This window comes from Lottia gigantea (genome assembly GCF_000327385.1).
Source record: "Lottia gigantea unplaced genomic scaffold LOTGIsca_13, whole genome shotgun sequence".
Lineage (NCBI taxonomy): Eukaryota > Metazoa > Mollusca > Gastropoda > Lottiidae > Lottia > Lottia gigantea.
Window position 1 is genome coordinate 3,734,160 of NW_008707425.1, and position 12,321 is coordinate 3,746,480.

The 12,321-nt window shown below is 32.3% G+C and overlaps 1 protein-coding gene across 1 annotated transcript; it reads left to right on the plus strand.

Moving 5' to 3' along the window:
* The first annotated feature begins 17 nt into the window (after positions 1 to 17).
* LOTGIDRAFT_212711 (hypothetical protein) lies at positions 18 to 6,481 on the plus strand. The gene is made up of 5 exons (XM_009049089.1): positions 18 to 116; positions 881 to 1,017; positions 3,406 to 3,525; positions 5,311 to 5,377; positions 5,687 to 6,481. The coding sequence occupies exons 1-5, from the start codon at positions 109 to 111 to the stop codon at positions 5,889 to 5,891; spliced, it is 537 nt and encodes a 178-aa protein (XP_009047337.1). The 5' UTR covers positions 18 to 108; the 3' UTR covers positions 5,892 to 6,481.
* Positions 6,482 to 12,321: the final 5,840 nt, after the last annotated feature.

A 12,321-nucleotide genomic window follows, 5' to 3' on the forward strand; every position in this document is an offset into this window, starting at 1 on the left:
ATTACTCACGGTCATATATCCGGTTGATTAGCGGGAACGAGCACGCTCGGAAAAATAGTCGAAATATTTTGATAAATAAATTGAATAAAAGAATCCTTTTACTGCAATATGACGAGGTATAGTATCCAAATACAAAAAGATCATTTCATCAAGGAATATTTTTCATAAATCAATCAAATATTTTGTTATTTATTCAACAGGAAAGTGACTGTCCTCTGTTGCATTGCACAAAAAATAAATTGAAAGTAGAGGACTGCATGATCATGCTTATTAATAGGACATTTAGGATATATTGCAATGTGAAAATAAGAACACAACAAATTGGCTACATTGGGAATGATTGTAAGAACATAGAAGGAATGTGTCATCTTGACTATGTCAAGCTATTACAAACTTCATCTTAATACCTTGACTACAATAGCCACCTTTCTTAGTTACAGACGTAGTGATGGTTGTGAATCAAATATAAAGATTTGATATGATTGTAGGCTACAGTCAATCAAAAGCCCCTGATAACGCATGCAATCATATTCTTTAGATCTTTCTGTCCAGGGTGCTGATTGTGATTGGTTGTAGGCAATCCAATCAAATAAAAGAAAGGTGGATATTGCAGTCAAGGTATAGACACAGTTTGTAAGAGCTTGACATTGACAATGTGAAGATGAGAAACGTGTTTGATATAAGTCAAGTTGTCATGAATGTTAGTTTTTAGTGTAAGCCAGCAGAGCCTTATCTAGGCTACAGTCTTGTAGTCAATAATCTAAATCACAGCTACATGTAAATAATCATCCAGTCCTTTTTCTGCTTGAGGGGTTGATTATTAAAGGGCTGGAAAATCAAAACATTTTGTCATTTTTAGTGTCAAGTTTGTTTATTTCAGAGGCAGGATAGAATTAGGTGATATAACACAACACAATATAAAACAGTTAAAGAGATTGAATCAAGTTGTATTCCCTGTAACATATAATGATAAATTCTATAAAGATGTGCTAGAAGTTGGTGAACTGGCTAAATTAGGTATTTGTGGGAATATTATATTTTTACATTTTTGCATTTTATCATTGATCATGTTGTATGGAGACATCCAACATTATACTAAGGCTTGAAATAAGCATCCGGACATGGTCATTGTCCGGTACAATTCCAGCAAATGTCCAGTACAATCTAGTTTGAGCCGAAAGCCGAACTTTTTTATTCCTGTCCCAAATGTATGAAAATTGTTAACAGAAGTCAAGGTTGTGTTTTCTCGAAAAACGTCCCTGTTCACGTAACAATGTTTCTCACCTCTGAAAGTACTGACAGACAATAATACGGTCTGGATCATCTAGATTATTAACACAGAAGACTAGATAGATGTGGATAATCAAGTAACAAAAAAAATTGAACGGACACAATTTGTCAAGGTCATTTGTCCAAATCTTTTAGTAATTTTAATTCAATAATTACTTAAGGGGACATTCGGTTTTATTTGTAGGTCAAAAATTTTATATCAAAAAATCGTTAATGTGCGCCAACCTTCATGATATTTGATATTTTTACACGGGGTCAAGGTTAGCCTGTAAACACGATCGTTACAAGAGGTATTGAACGAGGTATAAGAGCTAATCCTGAAAGGGTGATATAAGAATAAACCCCCTGCTAGAGCCATGGTTTCTGCTCAATTTCATTTAGTAGTTATAACTGATAATCACTAAACTGACATAGACAGCTTAAAGACAAAATTTACTTAAGTTGAAAATTGATATTGTATTTCAGTGTATAATAATGATATTGTAATCAATGACAAGATGTATTTGTATTTCAGTGTATAATAATGATATAGTAGTTAATGACAGAGATGTATTTCAGTGTATTATAATGATATTGTAGTTAATGACTATTTGTATTTCAGTGTATTATAATGATATTGTAATTAATGACGGAGATGTATTTGTATTTCAGTGTATTATAATGATATTGTAATTAATGACAGAGATGTATTTGTATTTCAGTGTATTATAATGATATTGTAATTAATGACAGAGATGTATTTGTATTTCAGTGTATTATAATGATATTGTAATCAATGACAAGATGTATTTGTATTTCAGTGTATTATAATGATATTGTAGTTAATGACTAGATGTATTTGTATTTCAGTGTTATATAATGATATTGTATTTAATGACAGAGATGTATTTGTATTTCAGTGTATTATAATGATATTGTAGTTAATGACACGATGTATTTGTATTTCAGTGTATTATAATGATATAGTAGTTAATGACACGATGTATTTGTATTTCAGTGTATAATAATGATATAGTAGTTAATGACAGAGATGTATTTCAGTGTATTATAATGATATTGTAGTTAATGACTATTTGTATTTCAGTGTATTATAATGATATTGTAATTAATGACGGGATGTATTTGTATTTCAGTGTATTATAATGATATTGTAATTAATGACGGGATGTATTTGTATTTCAGTGTATGATAATGATATTGTAATTAATGACGGAGATATATTTGTATTTCAGTGTATTATAATGATATTGTAGTTAATGACTAGATGTATTTGTATTTCAGTGTTATATAATGATATTGTAGTTAATGACAGAGATGTATTTCAGTGTTATATAATGATATAGTAGTTAATGACAGAGATGTATTTCAGTGTATTATAATGATATTGTAATCAATGACAAGATGTATTTGTATTTCAGTGTATTATAATGATATTGTAGTTAATGACTAGGTGTATTTGTATTTCAGTGTATTAGAATGATATTGTAGTTAATGACACGATGTATTTCAGTGTATTATAATGATATTGTAGTTAATGACAGAGATGTATTTCAGTGTTATGTAATGATATAGTAGTTAATGACTAGATGTATTTGTATTTCAGTGTATTATAATGATATTGTAATCAATGACAAGATGTATTTGTATTTCAGTGTTATATAATGATATAGTAGTTAATGACAGAGATGTATTTCAGTGTTATATAATGATATAGTAGTTAATGACAGAGATGTATTTCAGTGTTATATAATGATATTGTAGTTAATGACAGAGATGTATTTCAGTGTTATGTAATGATATAGTAGTTAATGACAAGATGTATTTGTATTTCAGTGTTATATAATGATATAGTAGTTAATGACAGAGATGTATTTCAGTGTTATATAATGATATAGTAGTTAATGACAGAGATGTATTTCAGTGTTATATAATGATATTGTAGTTAATGACAGAGATGTATTTGTATTTCAGTATATTATAATGATATAGTAGTTAATGACAGAGATGTATTTCAGTGTTATATAATGATATTGTAGTTAATGACAGAGATGTATTTGTATTTCAGTGTTATATAATGATATTGTAGTTAATGATTGAGATGTATTTGTATTTCAGTATATTATAATGATATAGTAGTGGGTGCTGTCTGTTGTCGTATTGATAACAATGATAACCAAAGAAGACTTTATATTATGACACTAGGATGTTTAGCCTCTTATAGAAGATTACATATAGGTAATTGATATTTGATTGTCTTGTATAAAGTATTTATAATTTTGAAATGAATTTGAATGTAATTTCTAGAAAAAAGTGTTTGCTTGGTAGGATTCCAAGTTGTGATTTAAAGATGGGTTCCCTTATTTTCATTTATGAAAATGCCTTAATACTTATATGAATAGAAAGTAGAGGTGTTCTAATGACTTGGTAAAGTACCAGTTTGTCTCACATGCCCATAATTATTATTATATGCAATAAGAACATAATGATGTGAATAAGAGTACATGATAATTCATTAGAAACATCAATTAATCAAATAGTTTGTTGAATTTGACTCTAAAAAAATATGGAAACCCATGTTTGATATAATGTCCTGATAGGGTTTGAAAATAGAGGCACATGTGTTAATTTCTAAAGGGTATACTGAATATTTAGCTAGTAAATATTTCTCAAAAGTGAAGATAAGGCATACAAAGGCAGGCTTTTATTCCCAGAACTGTTGGTATTTCAGTATGTCTGGAGTTGCCTCCCTTTATTCATTTGAAACCTGTTAAATCACGAAATTCAACCTTATATAACTTTTTCCAGATATCTCATTGAAAACTTTCCAATATGTCATATGAAAGTCAATACTTAGTTCTGGACATAGAGTCAATATATCATGAGACCATTACATTTTATCAACATCCGCATGACTGTCACTGCACACAAAAAAAAATATATTTAGAATTATCCTTCCACATGAATTATCATGTTTATTAATCATATCATTATGTTCTTAAACTTCTTATTGCATATCATAAAGGGTTTTAACCAATCATAAATGTCCATGTATACAGCCTGATAAACAAAGAAAAGATTTATTGACCTTTCTTGATCGGTCACTCATTGGAATACTTCTGGTAATTCTCTTCTAATTTAGCTAATTATGAATTAATTATGGTCATGTGAGACAAACTGGTATTTTTACAAGTCATTAGAACACCCCTACTTTCAATTCATACAAGTATAAGTATTTTCATTTTCTAAAAATGAAAACAAGGGAACCCATCTTTAAGTATAATATTTTAAGTAGTAAAGAACTGGTGGTATTATGGCTATTAGCTACTTGTCTTATCCTAAAACAAAATCATAACCAGGGTCTTACTTTGGTTGATAGGTCATGTGAAAGAATTTATGTAAGACATATTCAATTTACAAAGATGACAACAATCTTGTCAAGGTTTTGGTTGGTTATTGGCTAAATCTTGTAGAAACAATCCTTTGTGGATTACCCATACCAAATTATTGTTTGGCTTACTGGAATAATGAGGAAAGATGATTTATATAGCTGACTTGCATGTAGTTTCTTCTACAAGATTCAACTTTTGCTCAGAAGAGTATATCAAAACAAGAATTTGGCCTTAAATTCATTGAAATTGCAAAGAAAGTCTGGAAATATTTTGAAATTTTGCCCTGATTATTACAATATAAACAGAAAGAGCAGGGAAATCAAATTCCCTAGGCCTGTGGTTCCCAACCTGTTGCAGCCTTCACACCCTTGGAGCAATCACCTTGACCATTCACACCCTTTAAAATTTGTATCATCCACATTTTCAGCATGTGATGATGTGAGATGCTCTCTCAATTCAAAATAAATTCTTCTACACCATTTGGCCACACACCTGACATCCTAGTCCCACATCCCACCCCCGGTTGGGAACCGGGGCCCTAGGCAATATCAGTCCTAAAAAATTCAACTTTCACATTTTTATTAACACTATAACTATCAATGTTATTTCATGAATTTTGTTGTTTTTTTAGGAACAGTGATGGTAGAACATGTATTAGATATTTGTGCTAAAGATGGAAATTATGATAATGTCTTTCTGTAAGTAGGATTTGTTAACAACATACAACTACAGGCTGTATTCTGACATTTTGACAACTTCTTATACTGTATTGTAGTGTTTTAAAGGGATTGTTAAGAGTTTTTCTTAGATTTTTATGTATATCCGGGACACTGATAACATTGATTTCAAGTCCAAATTTCGCATCATTCAAATTTTTGATCAGACGTCTGTCGTTCTTGCAGTTACATTAAACTGCCACTATGGCAAAACTGCTTGTTAGTAGCTATTTCAATGGGTTTCTTCCACCATTTTCCCCCAAGATATTTTGAATTTTGTTTAATTTGTAGACATGTACAAGTTAACAATGAAGGAGCTATCAAGTTTTACGAGAAATTTGGATTTGAAATTGTGGAAGAAAAACAGAATTATTATAAAAGAATTGAACCTGCAGATGCCTATGTGTTACAGAAATCTTTTAGAAACAAACCTAATACAGCAACTACTAACAGTGTTACCTCAGATTCACCACCTGCTCAGGACAAAAAATCTTAATTCAAGATGAAATATCATAGGATTTGATGTGATTATTATCAGATATTGTCATCTAGATATTTGCTTAACCAGTTGAAAGAGCTCACTTATTGCCATCAATGTCACTTTTTAGAATAAAATTAAACTTACAGTTTGTCTACAATTGAAATACTGTACAACTCAGAATTGTCAAAATCCAACTTTTGGGGTATTATTTTCAGCTGGTAAAGTAGAATTTTAGATGACGATATCACATAAAGAAAATGTATGACTGTATTTTAAAATAGATTTGTTTGGCTTCTAAGACATTTGAAAAATCTCAAAATTTTTCATAGGTTCATAGGCTGACACTGAAGGAGTTATATAATAGAGCAATGAAATCACCGTCCAAAGAAGGCAAAGGTGATGTCTGGTTCTACTTGGAGGTGACGCTTGCTCGCTAACCTCAAGGTCCAGGGTTCAATCCCGTCATAAGTCAAGATAATACCTTCGGATTTTTCAACCCGGTTTCCCCCTATTAATGATGCAGATAAGAAGGGCTGACATGGAAAAAGCGTCAAGCTGTTTGGATCGGACATTAAACCGAGGCCCCGTGTGCTACAGGTGTGCACATTAAAGATCACTCGATAGTTGGAAATAAAAAAAAAAGCTGCTGTCCTGGCAAAATTTCCCTCATTGCACCCTGCATGGTGTTGCCCGTCTTCATTAGCCCACATGGTGCTGAAAAGTATGACGTAAGACTCCATTCATTTCATTTCATTTTCTGGTTCTACTTTTTAAAGTCTTAAATCAATCGGTGTCATTTGATCTGAATAAAACAATGCAGTTAGTATCAGGAAATGTTGAATGTAATGTAAAATAAGTTTCATTGCTGTGGTATACATGTAACTCTCTCTGTGTCAACTTATGAATTTTCAGCTTCCTTTGTATTGTGTTAAAATAATAGCAATTTAGAGATTTAAAAAAAAACCTGACATTTTCTGTACATATTTTGTAAATATTTTCTAATCTTATTTTTTCATGTGTGATTTTTATTTTAAGCCCTTCCTTCTAACTAAATTCGTCCTAAATTTATCATTACTTTTCCCCTGCATCTTAGAGAGGCGACTCTTATCCATTTTATAAATGAAAAAATAAATGAAAACACAGATCAGACAGATAAAATAAGATGAAAAACTCCTGTTCATTGCAAGATCGTTGCATTTCTTATGTTTTCATCAGGACAGGTATACTACCTCTTGAAATTTTAAAACTTGGTTAAAATGAGTTCATCAGTGAACTTACCTGGTGTCATAACTATACAGCAAAATCCCTTTATAATCTAATGCGTTCATAAAACTAAATATTAATTCATTAAACTAAGTAATTTTGAAACATGTTAGAAGCATTTTTCATAATTACTTAGGTTAATGGATATATCATCTTATATAGAGATTCTATTCTTTAGTCATGGCACCTGGTATGTCCAACTGATGTATAGATACACTTGTTGACAAAGTTTGAAACTTTGATGTCCATTCTAAGAGGTAGTATCCTTTTAAACTCACTGAACAGGACTCTTAATAACCCACTTCTCTTGTATATAATTCTCTCATCATTGTGTGCTACCTATTACTACATGAGGAATAAAAGTTATAATTTTTAGATGATCTTTGTTAATGTGAATGTTTTTGAACCTCCAATTCAAAAGAGTTCCCCATCTATTGATAAAAAACCTGTTAAACAGTGATTATCCTCTCATGTGAATGGAATAATTTATCTTATAGGTGGTATAATTTCCTACCTTAGGATAAATCTTATTTAATTTGAGAAGAACTTCTTCTATTCTTGTAGGATTTATCTTAAGAACTAACCAATCAAATTCGATCTCCCTAGACGACCCTCGATACATAATCTGTCAAGATGCGACACCGAAAACTTTATCAGCCTGTTTTTGTTAATAATGAGCATTCATGGAAGTGAGATTTCATTCTCAGTGTATCTCTTCCAATTTCATAAGCTCCCTCCATTTTTTTCTGCTCCAGTTGTCACGTGACTAATTGACCTATAGGATTTGTCCTACCATGTAAACAAACTTTTCTTAAGGAGTTTTATACGTCCACATAGAAATGTGGTCGTATATTGCCGTCACCCGTCAACATTTGTTGTGGGCACAATAGATTCTGATGAAACTTGTTATGAGCATTGGAATTAATAAGATCTCGGTCAAGTTTGAATTTAACCATTTTTTGATAAACGGATTTTGAGATATTGCCCTTGACTTAGTAAAATCGCCTCTCAATTTGTTTGTGGGCACAACAGAAGCTACAATTTTCTATAGATATTGATGAAATTTGGTGTGAGCATTGGAATTAATAAGATCTCGGTCAGGTTCGTTTTCGATAAACGGATTTTGAGTTATTGCCCTTGACCTAGTAAAATCGAGTTAATTTTTTTTTGTGGGCACAATTCAGGATGAAATTGGATTTGATGTGATTATTATCAGATATTGTCATCTGGATATTTGCTTAACCAGTTGAAAGAGCTCACTTATTGCCATCAATGTCACTTTTTAGAATAGAATTAAACTTACAGTTTGTCTACAAACAAACTTTAACAAATCTGATGTGTGGACGTTTACTTTATATACTTATTTATATTTACTTATATATCTGAGACTAAAGTATAATTGATCAAACGATGGCGAACTTGTCTCTTTAATAGTGAAATTCGAGTCCAGTTCAGTTATAGTCGCCTACTGAGGTAACTGTACCACACCTTTCATTTTATGTTTGAGAGTAAATATTAAGTATGACTTAATAAAGCGAATGCAGCCAACCAGAACACCCGATTTCATGCGTAATTATTTATTACGGTATTTTTTCGAGCTCAGAATGGTTGTATTCGCTAGCGTATCCTGCCAAATTACTGCATTTACAAACTTCCGTGAAACAAGAAAGTGGGCCATTGCAGTCAAGGTATAAGATAAAGACGTTATACCTTAATCATTTTGAAGATGACTAATGATAGAATGCTTATAGCTATGATGAAATTTCGGCAACTGAACGACATGCACTTTGTTTTAAATTTACAATAGGGTCTTTGACGGCGCGAGGCCCACGAGAATGGGGTACAAATTGAGGACAGACTCAGTGGGGGAACAACTGTCGAGGCTGAATTCAAAATGCGGCAACTCATTGTAGACGAATAACTGGGCTGCAAACCATTTTTCTATTGAGGCAAATGCCCCCTCTGTACCCCCATTGGCGCCGCCACTGTAAACATCAGTGTTATAGGTTTTTCCTGGAATGCGAACAACTACATTATTTTGTGTATATTAAAGGAATGTAGTCGTCTTACAGAAAACTACCATAGTGTCAAGCAAGCTAGCTTTCGTGAACCTTTTCAGCTGTTTGCAGAGAATTTTAGATTGAAAATATGACGTCTGCGGATGTGCACATCATTTAAATAAGTCTTACTTAGACTACTAAGGTTTAGGATTAGGTTTTTGAAGACAAGCCTTAACCATAAGTATGCAATGAGCATATTTTGAAATTTCTATATATGTCTTTGCTATGTATGGCGGAGTATCACAAAAGGGCGAATCGTCATTTTAACATTCAAATGCAGATAATTCTGTATACATATTGATTTGGAGGCTAGAATTTCGACAGTGAAACACTTTTCATGTTTCTGATACTAAAGTACGATTGATCAAACAGACTGTGAACATTTCCCTTTAAACGTTTATAGAAAACATATACTAGCTGAATTTTTGTCTACTTACAACTCCCTCATAGTTTTGGGGTACGTAGACTAGACTCTTATTATAGCTAGGAAACCAAATAAATTATTGATTATTTGATCTCCTGCACTTATTTTTACACGTCTGTTCCCCTTTAACTATGATAGTATATTATGATGTTGTCAGCTAAAGGTCAAAGGTGTAAAATGATATTAATAGCTTAACATTATACAGACCACATTCATTCCAGTGTTACTAAAAATATATAATTTGTACATGCCGTACATTCTGACCACCGAGAAATGGATCGTTTCATGTATATCTCTCTCTGTGACTATGGGCATCCATATGAGATTGTAGGAACGTGCCATTAAATGAATGAATACATACTTCTCTGAAGCGACTAAAAGACAGTTATTTTTTAGGTCATTCATTGTTCTGCCAATAGTTGTGCGTGGTATCGTTGACATAAAGACATTCTGCACTGTTACAAACTATTTATTTCAGAATCAAGTCAGGATTTTCAAGAATTTATTCCGCTAATTTTGATATGGGTCCAACCATACTGAATATTGGCCTTAGCCAATTTTCGACCAAATTCAATACATGTACAAAACGATTTGCTATCGCACAGTAATTAAGGCTGACGGAAACAGCCGAGGATTGGCGAATATGCACATGCTTTTTCGCAAATGGGTACCGTGAAAGTTATGCTAATCGTTTTGCAATCTATCACGGTAATGGATGGCAACCATCATTTTCCGGAACTATTTTTAAAGTGTCATGTGATCACGTGATTCTGGTAATTTAAACATCAGAGGCTGCTCTTTCAGGACCAAGAGTATTTGTAAACAAAGTCAAACAAAAACTTCGAAATATATGGCTTATAACAAAATGTATAACTGGTGAGCCAAAAACATTAAATGGATAAGTAACTGTCAGATTTATCTTCTAAAGACCCTAAATTTTTATGGACTATATTTAGATTACAATATTACCAACACTTGACAAATCACTGCTAAATACCGAAATATTGCCAAAGAAGGCAAATTCTGCATTCACCACTGTGCCAGATTCAGGTTTACGAGGATTGCCCACATGACTTTTCCTAATAGCTTTGTAAGAGTGCTTTGAGCTCTTAATTTTTTTTTGTATAAAAAAATTAATTTATTGTATATAACTACACTGGAGACCAATGGTGGTTCACTGCTATCGTGGTATTCACTGCTTGCATAGTTGTATATAATTATGATAGTTTGTCAGTGATGGGTAGCATTAGTCTAAAGGTTTAGGATACCATAGCGTTCAGTATGATATTGGCCTTGTTCTCAGATGGATGGCTTACACAGTGTGAATGACAGACCTCATCTGTGACCAAACATCTCCAATTTGATTGGCAAGACATTATTTAGCATTAAGGAATCCCCTTTAATGCTTCCTTACGATTGGACGCGGCGAGATCGATTAATTCTTGTACCGCCCCATGAATTTGAATAAGGGATTTCATTGGATGACAGCATCAAACCATGGGATATTAATTGCATCGGTAAAATAATTACGATATTGTGTATATTAAGGGATAAAGATTAGTTACGAAGAGGAAGAAAGCAATGATGGTTCTGTCCAAGAGAATTAAGTTTCCAGTGTTTATCATTGTGATTCAGGTCATATTTATCCTGATTTTTGCATTTTTAGCAGAATATGATGGAACTGCACAGCCGAAAAATACTGACACATCTTCCATGCCTGTGCCAAAATATTATCCAAGTAAGTTTTTGCATATATTATAATTATACACATTTCCAGTCGGATCTCTTTTCATCCGAACATCAGAAAATAGCTTTGTTGCTCTCAAAAAGGTCAAATTTTCAACTGTTCTTGTGTTTTCGTTTTCTAAATACCGAAGTTTAAAACTGTTCCAAACTTGCATCGAAATGTAGGCATATGAATAAGAACAAATTCTACCTGTTCAACTTCAGTAGGGGCGCCGACCGAAAATAGGTCTGAACATCAATATCATCAAAATCAAAAACTCTAGTTTAAAATTGCAATATTTTAGAATTCACATTTAAAGGGATATTCTGTTTTCTTGTAGGTCTAAAACTTTTTTCGATCAAATTTGTGAAAAAATCAAGAGAAATGTGTCCTTATCTAAAAGTTTTAACGAAAAAAATCCAGCCGTTTATTTTTAAAATTTAGTTATGCATTTTGGAAGCACCCAATTGTAGAAAAACATATCGCCTACGTATATTCTTAAGGTTTCAACTTACAGGCTTAAATCGAGCCATTATAAAGCCAAAAACCAAAACTATGTCAAACTGCTTATTATCAATTATAGTACTGTTTGATTAAACTTTTTAAAATAAATTTAGTTTCATTCAAGTAAATAGACCTACATAGCTCGAAATAGCATTGGCCTACTAGAAATATTTTCATGAATAATTTACGACGTTTTTGATAATGAAAACTTTTTACAAAGAGCGGAATAGCCCTTTTTATAGGTATCATTCCACGCTGATAAAGTGACATTTGAATCTCTGTAAGAAGCATACTGTCAATACTTCTGGATTGATGTTAGTCCGAAACATTCCAGGCTCTGATAGCTTTTTGGACAGAATGTCGGCTGGTGTAGAGACAGGAAAAATACGCCTTGTTGAATGGAGACTTTCTTCATCTCTGCTGGTGCGGGGTTTTTGCCCTTTTTTTTTTAGATACCTCGGATCTGCA

Bases quoted from the DNA above. Each gene is read 5' to 3' on its own strand.
- LOTGIDRAFT_212711 (XM_009049089.1), top strand. The intron at 1,018-3,405 runs GTATTTGTGGGA...TTTGTATTTCAG, and splicing joins TGGTGAACTGGCTAAATTAG to TATATTATAATGATATAGTA. The intron at 3,526-5,310 runs GTAATTGATATT...TTGTTTTTTTAG, and splicing joins TTATAGAAGATTACATATAG to GAACAGTGATGGTAGAACAT.